The sequence below is a fragment of the Kryptolebias marmoratus genome, linkage group LG20 (assembly GCF_001649575.2).
Source record: "Kryptolebias marmoratus isolate JLee-2015 linkage group LG20, ASM164957v2, whole genome shotgun sequence".
NCBI classification, from domain to species: domain Eukaryota; kingdom Metazoa; phylum Chordata; class Actinopteri; order Cyprinodontiformes; family Rivulidae; genus Kryptolebias; species Kryptolebias marmoratus.
The window spans coordinates 15,267,557-15,289,246 of NC_051449.1; the positions used below are offsets into that span (position 1 = coordinate 15,267,557).

General features: G+C 43.0%; 1 protein-coding gene across 2 annotated transcripts in view; it reads right to left on the reverse strand.

Moving 5' to 3' along the window:
- chd7 (chromodomain helicase DNA binding protein 7) overlaps positions 1 to 21,690 on the reverse strand; it is a 68,745-nt gene that overhangs the window by 42,116 nt on the left and 4,939 nt on the right. For both annotated transcript variants that reach the window (XM_017422241.3, XM_017422242.3), the window contains exons 2-3: positions 5,677 to 7,219; positions 4,681 to 5,009 (exon numbers count right to left, since the gene is read on the reverse strand). In XM_017422241.3, coding sequence (XP_017277730.1) covers positions 4,681 to 5,009; positions 5,677 to 7,117 — 1,770 coding nt within the window. In that variant the 5' untranslated portion in view covers positions 7,118 to 7,219. The remainder of the gene's footprint in view (positions 1 to 4,680; positions 5,010 to 5,676; positions 7,220 to 21,690) is intronic.

Sequence of the window (21,690 nt, forward strand, 5' to 3'; positions counted from 1 at the left end):
CATACTTCAAAAAGGCACAGCGAGGGAGAATGTGTGTGTGTGTCATACAACAGCCAGAGACGCTATGCCTTTGAGAGTCAGTTGGCGTGCACGTGCGCATTTGCGTGTGTCATTGTGGTATGTGTATGAGCATCAGCAAGTTTACACGCGCGCCGCGCACGCACACACACTTAGCATAGCTTGCTCATACGGAGCAGGAAAGAGTTGGGATGCCGAAAGTTCACTTCCATCAGAAGAATGCTAATGTACACACAAACACCAGAGTGCTGCAAGGTCACACATCACACAAACCTCTGCACACAAACACCTGCTGACACACACGTAAACTGAGCCATTTAGACGCACAAGTGGGGGGGAGGGAGGGGATCTTGGGGAGGGAGACAGCTAGAGAGACGGTCGCAAAAAGAAAGAGGGAGAGATGGTGAGGGAGATGCGGTGCCAAGAGATAAATCTGTCCTCCTGCCAAGCTTCTTAGATAATCAATCACAGGAATGACAATGGAGACACACGGTGTGTACACAATGGCACACACACACACACACACAAACGTCTGCTGCGTCAGGTTTGGTGTTCTGCAGTATAGATTTAACTCAGTGTTGTCTTAACTTGTGTTGTTTTAAATCCTGTTTAACAAAAAGAAGATTTCTTTGTCCCGCTTCCAAAAACAGCCGAGTTTAAGCATTCCTCGACAAACGCATACCCTCCGCCGCATTTCACCACGGCGTTTTAAAACTCGATCATCGCTCATTATGACGACAGGGGCCAAAGCTGCAGTCATTTTGGCCAAACCTTGTATTACATTATGTGCAAACTCATGCTATGTTGCAAGATTTGAACACCAAATTTGATCTTAGTATCTGTAAAATTGGCTGAGTTGCAGCCTTTTTGTGTTTCCTTAAGTTTAAATGGCTGTGGCGGCCATCTTGCATTGGGTTGACTCCATAGTTAATAAGTTGTAGATGTACACTAAATGATAACTTTGTCAAAGTTTCAATAAAATCAACTCACTGGTTCCTATGATATTTTCCCAACACAGACAAACAAACACATTTTAAACAAATTTTAGCTGCAAGCAAAAAAATATCAGCAAAACACACATTAAAAAAAATCCATAAAGAACACCACATCAAACATTAAAACATTAACCCATTCTTTCCACCCATGTTATCTGAACAGTCACACCCACAAAAATCAACAAACTCAGACCTGTCTGCTATAAAAACAACTCTTCTGTTTTTATTTTGCCACTGTGCGTTGCTCACACTATCCGATACAGGACTCGATAGACATCTGATTCTCCTCACACCGGTTAAATAAACCACAAGTTGAACCAACATAAAAGAGTTTCGGCACCAACTAACAAACAGCTGTGACTTTTCCTAAAACAAAGGTTTAATTTTTTTGTATTTTACAACACAAGTTCAAAGGTCATTATTGGGCTGCCAGGAAATAGTTTGCAGAGTCGAACGGACTTCCTCTCCAACATGAAATCAGCCTTGCACTGCTCTCTGCGACGCTTAAATCCACTTTTAAATGATAGCTTTAATCAGCAATGACTCAAGTCACAAACAGGAGCGTTAACAACACGGCGCAGAACCTAAAGTAAAATATAGTTTGCATGAAACAAACCCATCTTTCATTAACATAAGCATTTTATTCAATCTATTTCGGATTACTTCTTGTATCCAAATCCAAGGCTGAGGTGTAAATTAAAATGACTTTTATATCCATAAGTAATTATGGTGGCAGCAGAAAATAAAAATATAACCATTTCATAATCATTAAACTAACTAAAATATCTGCTCCAATTAAAAGGTGCTTTTAATGTCTCCAAAACTGTTCAACTGTGACAAATGATTCCTATCTGTAAGTGACTACATTCCTGTACTGAAGACGTATGTATGCCAAAACATCTGTTTAAATGCATTCTGTAAAAGATTTGAAGGTCCCAAAATATAAAAGTAAAAGAGATTTTTCCTTCTGTACCCCAACAAAATATTTTTAAAACTTTAAAGGTTTACATAAGTAATATGGACATTTGGGAAAAAAAAGACCACTAATGTCTACTGAAAACCCAATAAAAGTTGTCAACTACTCTTATTCTGGTAGTAGGTACAAATCACGGACCGTTTCGTTGTTTTAGGTTCGACTGAAGCCTAAAAGTGTTTCAAACTCTCTGGTTTCTGTTGAGTTGATTTAATGATGATCTAATTAGACTAATTTCTCTGTTTCAATTTCAATGTATTTGTTGTTTTAACATTCTTTAGACTTTGACTTGACACAAATGTTTCCTAAATGTTGCTAAAAAGAGTCATTCGCACACAGTATTTTCCAATATTTTTATGAAAACAACGTTTGTCCAGATGCGTGTTAAAAAGCTATTGTTTAAGTTACAAATTCAAGCTGTCGTTTCAGCCATCTCACTTCTTAATGGTTTTTTCCCCCACCAACCAGGAAATCTAAAGGAAAATGCCCACCTTGCTGAGTAAACAGTGAAACGTCATCACGTGAAGTAAATTTCCCCACCCAAAACCATAAAAATGCTGCTCCTCGGAGGGTTGATAGTACTTTTCAATCATAAGAAGGCAACGACTTCACTGATTTATTTTTATTTTACTTTTTTTAGGCAATCAAAACATTTGATATTTTGATCTAAAAATGTGTTTTTGATGAAGAATTTCAGAAAGAAAAACCCTAAAATTTACGGGAAAAAAAACCTGCAAAAAGACTAGCAATCAAGCTAACCAGTTTTTGGGGTTGGAAATGACTGGGAACCCTCGTCAAACATCCAATTGCTAATTAAAAAAAAAAACAACGACATTATGTCAGGTGGAGATACAGATTTCCGATTTGCTAAAATCACCACAAACAGGACAAGGCTAAACGCAGAGAAGCATTTTCAAGAAGCAGCAGAATCTCAGCGAGCTAAATGGTGTAGCGGCTCGCTGGCTGCGTGAATGAGCGGGGGAGGGGCGAGACGAGCATGTTACGTGTCAACTAGAGTGCTGCACGCAACATTGTGTGTGTGTGTGTCTGTGTGTGAGTGTGTGAGTAGTAGAATAAAGGTCATAGCACAGCATTCTGCCAGAGCTGTGACCTTGAGATGCTGACGAAGGCGCGCGCACATATGTGTGTGTGTGTGTGTGTGTGTGTGTGCATATGTAATAACCATGCTTAGTGAACAGATGGAGCTTTAGAGTACCAGACATACAGTCATCATGACTGACTGACCAGCTTGGTGTGTGTGTGTGTGGCTCTCTCTAACAAGTGCATCATGAGAGAACTCCTGCTGTGTGCCCACACACACACAAACACACACAGCGCTCCCACTTCTCCAGTTAGGCTATCCTATTTCCCAAGGCAGATCCGCCATCCTATTCCAGACCAAACTATTGATGCTTGCATGTGTGTGTGAGTGTGTGTGCGTGTATAATGACGGGAGCTGCCGGGCCTGCAGCTAAAGTCAGGACGGCGCATGCAGCGCACCCAGGCGAGAAGTGGGGCTCACCAGTCAACCTGGCATCTAGGTCAGGAGTCCTGGATAAATTAAGTGTGACGGCTGAAATGTCAACCAAGGAACACAGCAGCGCAGTCTTGTAGGTGGGGAGTAATAGCTGAGAGAAGGGGCGCAGAGTGAAGAGAAGAAGGGGACTGGCTCTGTGTTTGTGTGGCCACAGGGCTGCTATTGTGTATGAATGGGTCAGTGGAGAAAGGGGGCTTTGAGCAACAAAACAAGCTAATGGAAGGCGAGGGCACGTGACACAGTTGTGCACACTCAAAGACACAAACATGGCTGTTACCACTGAGAACTAACTTCTCCCACCAGCTGTTCCCTCCTCTTCCTCGTCTCGTTTGTTAAAGATCCAAGACTCTTTTTCTTGAGACCCCTGCTTGTTTTCCCACGCTTTACATTTAGTCCCCCCCCCCCATTTCACCAACCAACCATTTATTTTTCCTAATATCTGTCTGCATTTCTTTCTAAACTGTCTAATTCTGAACATCCGGCTACACTACATTTAGTAATGACACTCTTAAAGTGGATGAGACAAATGGGGAGAAAGACAGACAAGGAGAGAGAGAGAGAGAGAGAGAGAGAGAGAGAGAGAGAGAGAGAGAGAGAGAGAGAGAGAGAGAGAGAAAGAGAGAGAGAGCGGAAAGAGAGGAGACGGGGAGGAGGGAGCAACAGGAAGGGAGGTTTCCTCCACAGAGGAGGGGGAGAGTGGGACCAAGAGCGAGGAGAGATTATGGTGGTGGCGCCTCTGTGTGTGTGTATGCATGTGTGTATTGCACACGTGTCTCAGGATATGCTGCTCACAGGAAGCAAACAGCTGCAAAAATCCATTTCCCCACACACACACGGAAATACAACCACACACAAGGCCGACTGCAGCAAACACAAAAGGCAAAAAGCACAGTGATATGAACAACACACACACACACACACAAAACCCCTATGATCAAGTACCCAATACACCGCTGTGTTCTCAAATGTCATGTACGCACACACTTACGAACACACACACACTTCCCTTAGACTCCAAACACACATTTCCCCACCCACATGAAAAATAAACATTCACATGAAAAACACCCACACACAAAAACAAATGCACAGAGTCTTGATCTCTCACACTCGCAGCATTGCTACCACATCAAAGCGCCTGTTTGATGGAGACTCACCTGTATGTGAGGCACTTTCTGTGGGGTAAGAGGGGGTGAGGAGAGAGGGTGGGAAGCGGGAGGTGCCCATGGGTGGGAGGCCTGGTTGGGGGGAGGGGGCGTGCTCTGCAGGTGGTGAGGGTGTGGGGGCAGATGCGTGTGCTGCGTTTGAGTGCTTTGGGTGGGTGGAGCTAGACCCTGGTTAGGGGCCGGAGCTCCATGTTGACCGATAGGTGGACCCTGGAAACCCATAGGAGCAGGCTGCATAGGTTGCCCCCCTCGAGAGGCCTGTTGTTGGGTCTGGAGCAGACGCTGGTCTCCCCCCTGGGTGACTGGGGCTTCATGGGGCCCTGGGAAAAAAAAAAAAACAGCTTACATTTTACCTCCTAAAAGTTGGCCTGTTATGTTTGCTCTTACGGACAAAATCAGTTTAAGAATATAGACATTACTGAACATGACAGGCTCGCTTAAAGCAGCAATATGATTTCAAAGCTCCAGAAACGCTTTCAGTTGACAGGTTAAAAAGCAATAAAAATAATAATAGGCTCACAGAGTTAGGAGGATCTTGCTTGAGGGCAACATCTCTGCCCCTGAGCAAAATCCCCCCAACTCTGCAGTGTGGAGGCTGAATCACCCTGTGCCAGAGAACTGACAGCACGAAAAGTTATTCTCTTTCAAATTTGTATATTGTTCCTAAATGTACTCCTATTCCCTCTTTAATAGGCACTGTCTTAACTAAATCAGTTTGAACACATTCACAATGGAAGAACCATGTTCTCAACCATCTGTCTAATATAAAGTAACTCTCCTGGCTGTGTTTTGAATTTAGACACTACATTCAGGGTATGAGTAACAAATGTCAACATCCTTTTGTTAACATTTCTCTACACCACAGCTTCCTTAACTTTCCTTTTTGTGTCATCTACAGATTGATTTCACCTACTTTTGAATGACCAGATTCTGACCAAATTGAAACCCACGAAAACCCAACACGGCCAGAGACTTCCTGCTGCTTACCTTGCTGTTGCTGCAGCCTATTCTGACCCATTTGAGGACCACGCTGCGCCCCCATGCCAGGATACATTTGGCCCGCACTGGGGGGCATGTTGTGGGGCTGCTGGTGTTGGGGGTGTGTGGCAGTTAGTGGGGCTTGGGGAGTTCTCTGTGCATGGGTCATAGAACTGGGTGGAGACTGCAGGGCTGTGTATCCTGCAACCTCTGAGGGCCCAGGTAGTCCTGCACTAGGGGGTCTGCCCTGTGGGGGAGGAGGAGTTGGGGTTCCCAAAACCCGCATGGGGGACATGGAAGGGGGGGAGGAGTAAGATCCCTGAGTTGGGGGGGCAAGGTGGGACTGAGGCTGGTTTGGGGGCTGGGATATGTTCTGTGGGTGGTTGAGGGGGTGCATAGGCTGGCCCTGCTGCCCTGCCTGCTGCTGCATTGAGGCAGAGTGAGTCTGGTGTGGCGGTCCAGGTGGGTATCTCTGTCCCTGTTGGCCCGGTGATGCGCTCGCTGCCTGGCTGAACCTCTGGCCGAGCTGCCCTGATCCCATGGCCTGGGTCGTGTTAGCGCTGATGGCAGCATTAGCACCCTGGCCCATTCCAGGTCCCATGGCAGCATACTGGGCCTGATAGCCAGGGTACTGAGTACCCCCAAATGGTGCCATGCCCTGTTGATGCTGGTGGGGGTGTGGAGGTTGTCTGGAGGGGGAGTGTGGGTATCGAGGTGTGTGGCCCATATTGGGATAGCCCTGGGATTGTGGCTGAGGCTGGGGGTGTCTCATCTGGACTCCTCCCATCCCAACATGTCCTAAGTAGTGAGATGGGTCCTGAGCAGGAGGGGGCACCATACTTTGAGAAGGGTAGTGTTGGTTGATGCGAGCTGCACTTGATGTAGGTGGGCCTTGTATCCCCGCATAATTGCCTTGAGACATCTGGTAGCCTCCCATCTGGGTGGGGCCGCCTCCCGATGGTGCTGATGCCTGCTGATACACAGATCTGCTCTGCTGCTGCTGGGCCCAAACACCACCCCCACCCCCTCCTCCTCCCGCAGCGTCATTCTGGTACCCATGATGAGGGTTGCTAGAGTTGGCTGGGTTATAGTGGGAGGCCATGCCATTCATTGCTGTGTTAACATTCGGTGGCCCCTGGCTGGGACCATTCTGAGCCATCATTCGTCCTCCAGGTGCACCAGGTTGATCATAGCTGGAGTAGGGGCCGTGCTCGTACATTTGCCCCAACTTGGACTGCCCTGGTCCGGGCCCAGTGCCATGGAGCATGCCTTGGTGGAAACCCCTGTTTCCCTGGTGCTCGTGGTTCAGTGAAGAATTGGTCTGCTGGGTTAGAGGGTTGGCCTGACCAGGGGCTGGCTGCTGGGGAAAGCAGTCTCCTAAACCATCTAATCCATCTGAGAACAACCCTGCATCATCCCCAAATAAGCTCAACATCGCTGGGTCCGCCATGACTGGGAGGTGGGCCCACAGATGTGGTGTGTTGTGCAGTTCGGAGCTAATCAGATAGCTACTAATTTGAAGCTTTCAACTCCATGGTCCTCATCAAGGTTGCTGGAGAGTCAAAACAGATAAAATGTAGAGTTAGTGGATGTATAAAAAGAACTAATTTATACTTTAAAAATCAGGTTACTATACATTGAACCATAAACAACTGACTTTAGTTAATCCATCAGTTCAGTAATTGTGCATAACTAACCAACACCTTTAGCAACAACTTTTTGAATGTCCTACAATGACAGGACAACTAAAAAAAGAACTATGTACTCCACATCCTGTTCACTTTGTACAAATAAAAGTTTAGATAATGAACGGATGGATAACTAACAGAGGACTTGACACAAATTTATCACAATTTAAAAGCATGATATTTGTCAGTAATAATAAATACACATTATTTCTGAAAAGCCCTTCGTTTGCTTCACGTTTAATCCAAACTTATGTGATCATTTTGGCAATCCTGTCAGTTGTTACAGAGATGTAAAAAACTGAACTTGCTAATCGGTTGTAAACACCGAGGAAAAAACACAAATGCAGTAAGAACTGAAATAGAAAAACAACACCCTCTACATTCAAAGTCAGACACACACACATTTTGCATTAGCCCACCCCCAACTCCATTTTACAACCAAACAAAGGAACTTCTTTCTTTACCAACACACACTTGGAGTCATTGAGTGTGTGTTTTTATGAGTGTGTGTGTGTTAGAACAAAGGGCCGAGCAGATGCAGCTCTGTTTGAACAGCAGCAGCTGCCATCCAGCCAGAAATTAGCCAACCAACAGGGCAGAGAGACTTAACGTACACCAGTCAGTCAGACGGCAACCCATTCAAAAACTACTCAGGCAGTCCGGGCAGATGTTTGGAGACAAGGGAAACAGCCACCTGCCTTCTTCTTCTTCTTCTTTTTTTGAGTTTATGTGGGGGTTTTTTCTTTCTCCCCAAAGAGAATGCAAAAGCAAAATAAAAATGCATAAAGAGGGCGTACTTAAATCGGTAAGAAACTAGCTGTGTTTGTGTGTTAAATTTAGAAAGACTGATCTGAATTTAATCGTCCTCCCCCTCACTGAGCGGCCAACGCAACACCCCATTCTGCAAGAGGGTGAGGGTAGGTGGATCTAAGCATGCCTCAATGAGTTTGTGTAGTGGAGAGCAGGACAGGGAGGAGGTGGGGGAGGTTTGCTTGTTGCTTCTATGCCGTGCAAAAACAACACCCGAGCCAAATTGCACCGCCACAGAGTTTCCCTCCCCCCTCCACCTCATTTCTTTCTTCCTCCACACTTCTCCCCTCCCTCCCACCATTTTTCCTCCGCCACTTCTGGGTTCATTACAGAGCCTGGCAGGTATCAGGGACCAAACATTCATTATGTCCTCACACAAATATGCTTTTCAATACATATTTTGTGTCACTAAACCTATTTGCACCCCATAAATATCAGTCCTGTTAATTTATTGCCGTAGCATCAGTAAGTGGAACTGAAGTGGTGGATTTAGAGAGGAACTAGCAGCAGGCTAACAGCCGAGTTTCTGCCTCCAGTGCATTAAAGTCTCTCACCGACAAGACGTGGGTAACATCCAATGCGGCTCACATCTTTCTATACATTTTCCACACCCTACATGGCGGTGCATGTCATCGCTAGATTTTGTCAAAAATCATGACTTCACATAGAGCCGCTTCCTGCCACCAGACAGATGTTTTCTCTTCAGCTTTACTCAACTGGATAAAGCTAAAAGACCTGATTGGTCCATATGCCTGTCGTTCCTTCCACCATCTGCTCATGTCAAACTCTGAACACTAAAATCTACCTTCAGCACTGCAGAGTTCACACTTCTACAGTCGCTTGTTTGTGAAAATGGCAAGTTAAAAACGATGCTTCAAAATCGGGACGAATCATTTCTAAATGTACAAGAAGTATTATTGGGTTTTGTTAACAGACTCAGTCAGCACAAATGATTTCAAAGATTAGGCATTTATACAACTGTCTCGACTATGCTGCAAACGGTAAATGTGAACATTTAAGGCGAAAACAAAAATGCTAACTCAGAGGGCGATATTAAATCAGCATGACACAGGTATACAATTGGGTTTTGAGTCTTCCTGCAAGGAGATTTCACAACGCCTGTATAGAGCATCCACACTTGATGTGTAAATAAGATGAACACGCCTTTTTTACATCACTTCTGTCTGAACTATAAACACACTGTCAACACAACTTTAGTTTAATAAGGTCAGCACTTGCAAAGACATCAAAGACACCTAAATTCATTTATTTAACATTAGATAAAAGCCGTACTGACACTGATGCAACTCCTCTGCAGATTTCATGTTTGCACTGACTAGATGCAAAGCACTGGAATAAGTTAAAGTTGCAAATGCAATGTTCATCCACAGTTTTGCAGTGGCTGGGTGCAAGTTCTGCTAAATCAGATTAATTTGTTTGAGAGAGTCTGTTTGTTTGAGAGAGTCAACTCTTGTACTTGATGTAGGCTTCCAAGGAGACTGAATTTCAGAGGCGTGCCCCACAATGCGACCTTAAAAACAGATCCTAAAAGTCAGTAGTGAAACTGGCACGGCAGAATACAGACATTAAATTTATAACTTGATTTTCCACATGATATAAATATTCCTTCCTTTTATTCTCCCCCTTCCCTTCCAGGAGGTGGATGTGGATGGTAGGTGTTGTGTTGAAAAAAGCCCTCCCAACTAGAAAGCATCCAGGAAACAAACTAGGTGTGTCACTTTTTTTTAAAAGATGGTTGTGACTGTTACAATAATTTTTCAAATTCACTCATTCACTGCCCAGCCCTAAAGGGTAATAACTTTAGCAGATTTAAATTTATTTATAATATGTATTAAAAAAGCAAAAAATGTTTAAAGCAGCAAAGTGTTGGAGAAACTGACCAGATTTTGTGAAAAGATGTCACCAAGGCAGCCCAGCAAGCTCAAAGTTTCCTTGAGTCACCTCTGCTGCCCTGTACAGCTGATCTGTCTGCAGCTGAGAGCTGCTCACAGAAACTAGGCTTTTTAAAGCTAATTTACACAAAACAAACAGATCAAACTGCATACTTTCAGGTATTACTGATCAAATGACATTGTGGTTGCAAAATCAGCAGCTAACATTAACACGTACCCTCAACAAGCATTATTTCAGTTGCTTTCGATAACATTTTTATCATCTAAACAGAAAAACAACTAAAACAATTTTAAAAATAATAAATTTACTGGAGGTCATTGTGAGAGGCATGTGGGAAAAGCAGCACTTTCGGGGAATTTTACATTTTCCTGTGCGGTCGTGAAACCATCCACCCGTTCTGAATACCCACTGTGTGCTGTGCAGGGTTGAGAGGAGCTGAGCAGTCACAGGGTGAGAGGCGGGGTGCGCCCAGGACAGGCCGCCAGTCCGTCACAGCACCAACACAGAGACAATCATGCGCGCACAATCATACTTAAGGGCAATTTAGAGTCGCCGATTAACCAAATGCATGTTTTTGGACGGTGAAAGACACAGAGTACCCAGAGAAAAGCCGCACATGCGCAGGGAGAAGATGCAAACTCAACACAGGAAGGCTCCGGCCAAGTCTCAAATCCAGCACCTCCTCGCTGTGAGGTGACCGCTCTGACCACTGCACCGTCACGCCGCAAACTGTTTAACAACAAAACCCTTCCATTATGTGCACTCATCACAAACCTCTTCTCCATTTTATTATTACGCTGACTGTATTCTTTAAGCGCTAGAGATAACACTGCTTGGAGGACCAATGCTTAGCTGACAGCAAACACCGTCTATACAACTTTAAAGGGACAATCTGTGCGAATGACGGCATCCTGATGCTGCTGAACGCATCAGTCCACCAGGAGTTGAGTAAACTTTCTGACTGGACTTTCTGATCAGGTGGACTGATGCATTGAGCAGCGTCAGCACCAACAACATGATTTACAGTCCAGCTGTGCAACACAAACGCACATACTGAGGAGAAACACAGACTTGGTTGAAGAAATGGTGACAAACTAAAAAGTGTCATACAAAAGCAAAGATGTTTAATGGTAGTTGATGTAGCTTCTTTCACACCAGTGTGACATTTTTGAGAAAGAGTTGTCTTATAGGCCTTAAAATTAATATACAACTATTCATTGTTTGGCTAGCCATTAGCCTAGCCTAGCCAGGAGAAACTTCTGCCATTTTCTTCATAATCTGTGCTAGGACTGCACAATACATCACAAAAATATAATCATTACAATATCAGTGATAAAGTAAGTAAGCCGTTATATATCAAACACTGTGCATTCATGTTCTGCCAATGAAATATTTGGTAAATCCAACGTACACTCACTGATACTAGCTATTGATGAAACATCACTTAAAAAATGAGTAGACCATCCCTTTTACCAAGAGCAAATATTGGTAAAAACATAATTATTCGTAAAAAAATAAAACTTTTTAAGACATATTGCCCAGTCCAACTTTGAAAAAACTTTGTAAATGACAGACAGCTTCAATGCACAACATCACCTTCACTACTTGGACCGTAAGCAAAACAGCAAAGTCCAAATTTTCCATAGTTTAAAATCACATCAGCTGAACTACTGGATTCTCCTCAAAAACTTGTTCACTTCCAGACTGACCACCATAGTACTAAACTCTAATCAAAAACTGGTTTGGCAATAAATTGAAATACCTAGATGAAACCCTGGAATTAAAAAAAAGAAATCTAAAAATTTCAAATTGCAAAACAGAATTTATTTATAATCTTTACTAAAGTTAAAGTCAAAATTTAGCTCAGGTTTGTTGCAGTTTATTAGCAAGGTTATAAAAGAGGGAAATAAAAGCACGTGGTTAAATTTTATTATTTGATAAAAAGTTTATGTATAGGCAAAGCATGAAGCAAAATACTTTTGCATTGCAAACTTCTAAAATGTACAGAGTACACTACAGGACTTGGTGGATTATGCTCCCCGAGGTTTTTTCTTTAATGCAGATTTTTATTCCACATTTAGATTGTTAAGAAATATCCTATGAAAACAAGCACCACAAACTTTCATAAAAGGTGTAACATTTAGGTATGAGTGAAGCAGCTGGTCTCGGTTTTAAAATCAGCCCTGACTGTATAAAACTTTCAGATACGTCAGATAATCCCATGATTCTTTAAACTAATGTGTTGTGTGATTTTACCAAATGTGAACTACACAGAGTTACGACAATATACCGGTGGCTTAGAAGTTGTATGTGGACAAAACAAGATGTATAAAATCCTTACCAATCACCTTTCAGGACAACCAGCTTTACTGAACGACTAGAATAACCTTCCTGAGTTGAAATGAGAGCAAAGAACGATCCCTACTTGAAGTTGCTTTTGGTCGTTTTACACATGAATCAAATCAAGCAGCCGAGTTCCCCAATGATGTGTGCATTCACAATAAATCACAGAATCAAGAGCGGTGGGGTGTTTAACTGATGCTGAGGTATATCTGTGGAGAGTTACACATTAAATGTGAAGCAGGGATCGTCCTCAAAGTGCTGGTTTTAAAACAGCGGATGGACTTCTTGTCCACGTTGTTTTGCCTGCTGTCTAAATACTTCAAGGGGACGCGAGTAAAACGATTCGCCCGCTGCTTGGTAACAATTAAATCTTGGGCCCAGCTGGTCGCAAACACAATACATTATCACTTCATCGCACCATTGTGCCACTTTGCTGCTCCAGAGGTGTATCAGTGGATCAACTTCAAGCACCTGTTCTGCTTTTGGTTCCCTCACACATGACACCAGTGCAAGGAAGACAACATCTCAGCCTGGGTCGGACGTGTTGGGGTTAGAAGTCAGAGAAAGCAAAGAGCGCAAAACAAAATCTGGAGAGCACAGAGCTAAGAATGAGTTAAGAACCTCTGCAGTTCGATTGGTATAATGGGATGCACAAGTTGTGCTCAGGTAGCTCTTCATAGTTGGAAAAATGACATAAGAGTGAACTGAAGTTATAGACCTATTCCAGTTGATAAATGTTATCAAACCTTAAGAAAATAAGCTGACTGACAGTACAGTGTGTTAAAAACTGGGTAGAGTTAAACACTTCATTCAAATCTGATCTGCTACATTTATAAAATGTCTCCAGTTTGGCCGATGATTCAGGCAGAAATTCGGATTCAAGTTTAGAAGATTTGAAATTTCAATTCCTTTAGTCATAGGAAGTACATCTAATGACTGCGTTGCCAACACCGTTTATGAATTACACAATTATTTAGGGCGTGACAGGTAAGTAACATTTTAGCCTTTTTCAAATTGATGGAAGTAATACACTTTTGACTTCTACAAGAGAAACAACGCAAACCCTGCACAGTTTTACTTTAATTGATCGAGTACTGGCTGCCATCACTCAAGCATCCTTCTTATAACTAAAAAAAGACAAACTGACTGCTAGATTGCGGTTATGAAAGCCAGTTTTATGCAATCCAATCACTACAGGAAGAACAAAAAAAGTTTTGCCACGTGTTTGTGCGTGCGTGGCAGGTGAGAGTAATTGAGTGTAATTTCACATCCTTTGCAGTGAGCTACTATGAAGGCAACTGATTTCCTGTCAGCTGTGTCAGAAGCGCACATTAGACCATGGGTTATACAATGCTAAATAAATGTAGCTATAAAAGCACTTACAGGCTATAGTGTGAGTGTGTGCACAGCTGCCTGAATGATTTAATCAGACCACAGCTTTAGTTAAAAGAAGGAAGGCGAGAGATTATTGGTTCTTCTCATGCTCCTAATTTTTTTTTGTCTGGCCTGTTAGCATGCCACAGGATCATGTTAATCTGCAGCTTGCTCGGCGCTGGCGTCTGCACTTCCCCTCTCTGCTGAGACGCACTTCATCCTCTCTAAGAGTTGTCCATCTCAGTGAACCTGCTTCAGCCAGAAGAGCTGAGCCCTCCACTGTCTTCTGCTTTGTTCACCACATCCTCTGTCGTTTCAGCTTAAACTTGAGCTCGCTTTTTTTTTTATATTGGCAGTAAGCAGTCATATATGCTTGCGAACAAATGCACACTTTGCCGTCAGCGCCGACGGAGCTGAGTAAAACGGTCACCGAGACGCTTTATAGGTAAAATCTCAGGATGAGGCTTTTCTCTGCTCCACCTGCCACCAGAAGCACGTGGGGAGGAGAAATGAGGCCATATCCAATCTGAACACTACACACAGATCTTATTAAAGACACCCTGATTCAGGCCCAACTTTCTGCTCACGTGGTGACCAGCAATCTGGGACGTTTACATATTATTTCACAGTATGTAATAGATAGAGGTCGGGATGACGAAGCAAACAATTTCTACGTTTGTAACTTATCTCAGGTGAATCAACCTGCTGTGTTGCATCTCCTCACCTCATTCTGCTGGACTGTGCAGCTCCCGTTTCATTTTCTTACTGGTACCATTCATACCGTTCACTGTAGCGCAGCTCCTTGAATTGAGTTTGCTTCTTTTTTTTTTTTTGGGAAGCGAGGCTGCTATCAGCCAGAACAAGATCTCCATCTGTCGCTGTAATCACTCATTTTGTATGGCATTATTGGATCACAAAGTAAGAGCTGTCACTGATTTGTGTATTATCAGACGACCATACAACACAAACAGAAGATTTGACAGAAAATGGTACTCATTTTCACTTGCATTACGAGCTCAGACTCAACCTTTTTCATGTTGCTGCAGCTGTCATACACACAAATATTAACCATTGTCTAATTAAACATTTAAAATCTACTTGATCTGCAGATTATTTAGTCTTATTCCCTCGAACACAGATTGGTAAAGTTGTTGTTAAGTGCATACTGTGTGCCTCGAACTCTGCCACTTCCAGTTACTGTAAATATCTAATACTTTTTCTTGTTGTTTTAAACTTGTAGAAAAGGAAGAATTACAATCTTAATCACAGCTCTTCCAAAAGGTATGATGCACTTGTGTAATCTAACAAATTTAATTGCTTTCTCTTTTGATTCTTGAAGGTTTTTTTCCCCATCTGAAGAACATTCTCAGTTTTTCTACACCAGCATCTAAAAGTTGTGTTAGTATTTAAGCTGCCATGCTACTTGTCCACTATAAACCTTGTATTAATGACCAGGAAAAACAAAACAAAATATTGACTAAACTTTGGAAAAGAACCAATAAAATACACTGACTCCTTTAAAGTGCAACTTTTATGGATAAATCATAATCTCACTGACAACGAACTACTAGAGATTACTATATTACATCTTTTAAATGTTTTTAAATAAAAGTTTACCACTTAGAAAGCTTAAATTTAGGAATGCACCAATATTAGCTTCGAGTATTGGTTTGATATTGTTGCGTGTACTAGTAGTCATAAAAGTGTTCTGATACCACTTGACTGCAAAGTGAAGTTGACCTCTCAGTTAAGTAGTCAGGTGGTAGAGAAGCACCGTCAGCCATGTGGAGGTAGTTTATTTTTATTTCTTTTGAGCTGACTGTCCTGAGCCTCACTCCCTAAGAGTTGGTGGCTGTAATGAATCCTGAAGTTCTTTGCCAACCATCCGTGTGGAGGTACTTCAGCATCAACGATGGTGACAGAAACACAGATGACGGTAAATTATGCTCAGCAAAGCTGTCAAGGATATGGACAAAATCTAGCACTTTCAACACAAACAATTTACCAAAACATCAAAAACAACACAGAGTTTGCTAACAGCGGCAGGAAATGGCGACAGTCTCACTGAGCAGGGAATGTACGGATGGGAGTGCGAGCTTCCCGACAATCTGACCGTTCACCAACAGGCGCTTCTGTTAAAGACTAATGTTGTCCATGTTCTGTTTGAGGACCTAACACAAAAATAAGCTCCTCTGATTTGTGTAGTAGCATTTATTAGTACTCTATATTGGCATGTACTCAAACCCAAGTACCCTGGAAATAATCCCCAGCATCCTAAGCTATATTAACATACAAAAAGTCGCCATCAAACAGATTTAAAACCCCCAAAAAACTGCTTAAAACTGTTTTTTTGCAGCTATAACACAAGCAAATTAGCTGATAAAAACACGTTGATTTTTCACAGGGCTTTCATAATTAACTTACACAAGTAACAAAAACACCAACCCTCTCTATTCAACCCAAAAAGGCTCTAATGAGGACAATTAAAAACGTTTCGTTCAGCGACCAGCGACATTCATCACGACTTCTCTTAAACCGAGCGGTTTTCTGTTTACTAAATAAGTGATGCAGCCAGGATGTGTGATGCTTCCAGAGAGCGCCAACCTCTTTGTGTCACAATCAATCCTGCTTCTGCTTCATTTAGCCGGAACAGGAAAGCTCGGACATTGCTGTAATTTTTTTTTTTTTTTAAATGACACAGTTTTACAGTAGAATCCCTCGTAGTGGCACACTTTTTAATTTTTTTACTTTTTTTAATTCTCTAGAACAAAGTATTTGAATAGGACAATGTGGAGATGCAATGACTGCCAAGTCTGTTATTAACAGTACAACAGGCACTGTGAATTGTCCAGAGACAAAAAAACAAGACTTTGACACAACAGCAGGGCTAGTTTTAAATGCCTCCACAAGACTACGAAGTTTTTACGTTCTCCCAAGGTTCACGCTTCACCTCAAACAACGGGGGTCAATCGGAAAGAAGGCGATGCACAAAGAAGTCAAACCACCAATACTGTTCAGGAAACTCTTCATCGCTGTGAAGCAACCTGAACATTTATTAATGAGTCCAAATTAATAACCAAATCAAACAAAAACAAAGCGTAGGAATCAAGCTGACTTTTGAATGAGGTTTGTAGATAAATTTAGGAAACTATGGAGCTGAAATGTTTAAATATGTGGTTTAAAAACCTTAAGACAAATGTCCAAAACATACATAAAGAACAGGACTTAATAGAAATCTCTCTTAACGAAAAAAATTTTCAAAATCAATTGATCTAAAATGAAGTTTTAATTCTATTAGTATCTTATTCTTATCAACTAAAAAGATCATATAGTCCTGAAGGCATTAAGTTGAAAAATCCCTTCAAAAATCCTTAAAATCAAGGTGATTCAAATTTTCTATCCAATCAATCCTGACATTAATTGTTTGCATTCTTTAATAAACAAATCAGTGTTTGAAGCTACTCTTTATAGGCAGCTAAGCAGCAGAAATGTGGAAGGTTTATAGTGCCAAGATGGTGGGAAAAGGATTTTCCTCTGAGTTCCTGTGTGTTGTCACTGCAAGCAAACTATGTCCCAAAATAAAACTTGAGATTCTGTATCAGGACTCTGACCTTGAAGTAGCAGCAGTTTCCCTTCAAAGCACAAACACGGGGAGTATGAAAATAGTTTAGCTCTGTCACGGCTAGCGAGAGAGAGTGAAAGCATTTGAAGCACACAAACACAATTAACACGCCACAACTTTCACCTCACCTTGAAAATCACAAGTAATAACCAAGCCGTTTTTAAAAAGCCGTACTTGTAGCGGAGTTGACGAATGAACCGGCGCTCGCCAGCCAGCCTCGGAAATTCACACAGACTGTGCAGATCTGTCAAACCACAATTATCGAGGCCACCCGTTCAGCCAAGCCGAAACCACAGAATATCTCCGCCAAGTTACAGCAAATGAATGGCCTCTCTGGCAGTCAGCAGCATCACAAAGTCATTCACTGTAGAGCATTAAATATGGCCCTTCATTTAACAGAAACACTGCAAAAACACTCACACCCCAGTATTAAAAAGTTCTCCCACCTTCCTTCTATTTAGATGAGTTTTAAATACAGTAAATCACTGCATCATAATTTAATTTGTATATTAACTACATGTATTTATACAGATATTAGCTTATTCTTAGTCATATGGTACAACACTGGGCCACAGTTTTATGCTTCATTGGGTAATAACCGATGAGTTTTTGCAGGCAGTGAAGACACATCAGTGACGTCAGCTGCCGCAGACTTTGACTGACACACCTTTCCTTATTCACGCTCCAATCATTTGTCAAAACCAACATTAATTATAATGCTTGCTGTCAGAGGAATGTTGTGAACAGTTTCCAGCCTATTAAACTGTTGACGTCAGATACCGAGAGCTTACAGTACAGATTTTTTTTTTAAATATACATTTGGAGTGTCGTAACTCAATACTTCGCTGAAAAGCTCAAAATCGCTTGGTTTTTGCAGCGTTAAGCATGCGGTGAAGGAAGGAAGAAGGCAGAAAGATTAGCCAACAGCAACTCATTGCAGTCGTGTCTGTGCTGTCGACAGTTTGGCAGCTAAACTGTCTGTAGCCTCCAGGCTTTACTACAGGCTCTGCCATGTCAACAACACCATGTTTCCTCCGAGACACAGACAGACAAACAAAACCGAGCCAAAAGGAACTAACTGCAACCACAGCGTACGAGTCGTAACCAAACCAAGCACCTGAACAAGTGAGCGACCCCCCCCCCACCCCACCCTTTCCCCATGCCTTGCTCTGGACGACACGTGTGCACCCACCCACCTCCCCATTACCACTAGGATCTAAGCCGCTATAATTTATACCTTTGTTCCCAAATGGAGGACAGCATGCGGGAGCTGGCTAGCTGTGTGTGTAATTACGCTCAAGTGAGGGGATGCAGGGCCGTGCGTTTGGGGCTGGGATTTGAGGCCCGGAAGGAAGGAAGAGAGAAGAGGAGGGGTGTGTGTGTGTGGGGGGGGGGGAGGAGATCAAGAGAGCGAAAAAAGAAAGAAAGAAGCAGTGAAGCTAGAGAAAATCTGGTTATTTTACGCACGGCTGCTTTGTTAATGGACACAGAGAGTGTAGATTTGTGTGTGTGCGTGTGTGTTTGGGGGAGGGGGGCGGTCGGCGGGGGTGGGTCAGCAGGAAAGGGCTGTGTTTATCCAATCTGTTCCCTGCCTTTACCATGTGGTAGGAAAAACCACTGGCCGACTCTCAGTCTGATCCCAGAGGACACAGAGGCAGAGAGACGGACAGACAGAGAGAGAAGTAGGCCACAGGGGGTGGCCAAGAAACCTGCTAGCAAAGTGTGTGTGTGTGTGTGTGTGTGTGTGTGTGCGCGCTTGCGCTCACTGAGCTTAAGAACCTGTTATGCAGTTTCTGAAACTGACTCTCCAGTCTCTGGAAATCGCTCCTTTAAGCAACTGTATTGAAGTGAGTGTTGAACTACCACTGAAACAAGAGACAGAACAAGACGGGGCATGAATTTTAGCTTCACCCGCTGAGATTATTTCTACATCTCTAAAGTGATAAAATAAAACTTTCGCAGATTGGCATCACTAAACATTGAAGCTCCACGTGAAACATCTCCTTAAGTCCTGAGCAGGACATCAACCAGTGATCTTGACTGGGTTCAATGAAAGTTACGTAGCTCGTGCTTTACCATCAGTAGTATATTCCGAAAATAACATTTTAACTTATAGCAGGCAGATTATTTTGCAACCCAGGACACTCAAAGTTTCCCCCAAACCATTTCACCTCTACTAAAATTATGAGGAAGCTTTGGTTTAAACTTAAAGAAGAGAAATGCTCCTTAAAGATAAGTCTACTTTGGTAGCTGTTTTGATTTTAAAATAAAAAGGTATCTATAAATTCTCAGTTTTTTTGAGAATCAACTAGCCAGATAATGAAAAACATGTAATATTTGAACAACAAACAGGCTCAAATTACGCACCACCGTGAGTTGACATGTTCTACCTGTGAATGCGTGGTTTTTCCTCCGGGTTCTCCGGTTTCCTCCCACAGAACAAAAAGGTGCACATTTGGGTAACGCTCAATGGCAACTCTAAATCGTCACTAGGTGGGAGTGAGAGCGTGACTGGTTGTCTGTCTCCTTCGTCTCACCTGTCCAGGTGTCTCTCGCCCGATGACTGCCGGAGACGGACACCAGCTTCTTCGCGACACAAAGACAATGGCTGGCTGGTTGAAATCCTGACAGCTCCTTATAGGCAAAAAGGTCAAATCCTTTTAATCCAATAAAACAAATTCTTTGAATCGAAAAAGCTCAAGACAGCCTGATAAATCTTGAACAGATCTGTGCAGTGCTGGCTTCTTCTAAGCTTTCTACAGTTTGACACCAGTTCTCCACATCTTCTGGTGTAGACACAGAGAAGATTAAATTTCAGGTCACATGATGCCCCAACCCTCCAACAGCTGATGGAGATGCATATCTGGCTGGTTAGACTTGTGGTTGTACTACGACTTCACCAGCCACCCACCTGCACGGGGTGGCTGATGTGTTCCCCTTTCCATTCAAAGCTAAACCCTCTCTTTCCACAGATAACGTAGGCCAAATACCTCGCAGAGTCGTACTGAATTCGTGTGAATATTCCAATGTTGGTGTCTGAATTGTGATCAGAAATTTCACGTGACCTAAATGAAGATCAGAGAACCAAAAAGTTGCAGGTGAGGGGGAAAAACTGCTGCGCGGGGATGAAAATGACTTCACACTGTGGTAGTAAGTTACAAGCTTCGGGGAAAACCCTGTGAGGTTTTTTTTCTTTTTAAACAAGGGTTCAAAGAAATACCTTTCAGAACTACAGGATTTATTACTAAAACGGGGTACAGATTTGTGATTAAGCACACGAAGACCAGCAGTTGGGAGCTGAGTATCACTTTTCAGAAAACGATAAAAAGCAGCTTTTGGAAACATTTCTGCGTAACAAACACACCTGAGGCAGAAATTTCCCACTTCTCTGTCTAGATCTTCAGCCTTACAGAAAACATGAATCGATACGAACTCCTGAGAAAATGACTCTGATGAAGAATTTCTCACAAAACTGAAAAGACTGAAGTATCCCTTAATGGTGGCACAAAAGAGAGGGCTCACAAACACTGAATATAGACCAAGCTCTAAAAAACACCCACTCCTGCCTTATCAATCGCTGCCACCGACGTGCCCTATTAGGCCAATGGGAGAGGGCTGATCGGCAGCGTGTCCCCAGAGATTGGTCAGTTCACCTCCTGGCCCCACCTGGCTGAATGCTGACAACCAATTAACTTTCAGAGTCCTTGATATAAAGATGTGGGCTAACTTCTCCCCTGGGACACACACGCCCCTTTCAGTATGCTTTACAGGATCTATGGCGCCTTGACAGAAAGGACACCACAACAGTGCTTTTAAACCGTAGAAAGCACTAAAAACCAAAGAGAAAAATGTAGCGCCGATCACACTTTTTTTTTAAGCAACGGGGTTCATCAGCGGCCGACGACGCAGAACTCCCACCTATTTCCAAGTGGAGAGTCTTTTGGTTTTGGCTTATTTGTTTCCCAGCGGCGGCTCGGCTCGCGGGGAGCGGGAGGGATGAAGAAGGAAAACAGGATGTGTTACACATCAACAGCAGCAGAGGTCAAAAACAGATTAAAATGCACGCACACATATGGGTCAGAGACGCACTTGACGGGCCGTCTCCTCCAGCACACAGAAAGCACATGCAGCCCACACACAAATACTTGAGCTGCATTTACGCCAGCCTCTCTTCCAGGCACAGCACTTGGTCCAGAAGGCCCTCGCTGCAGGAGGAGAGTGGGGGTGGAGGGAGGGGGGTGCAAGCGCAGAGGAAGAGACAGGTGAGATGAG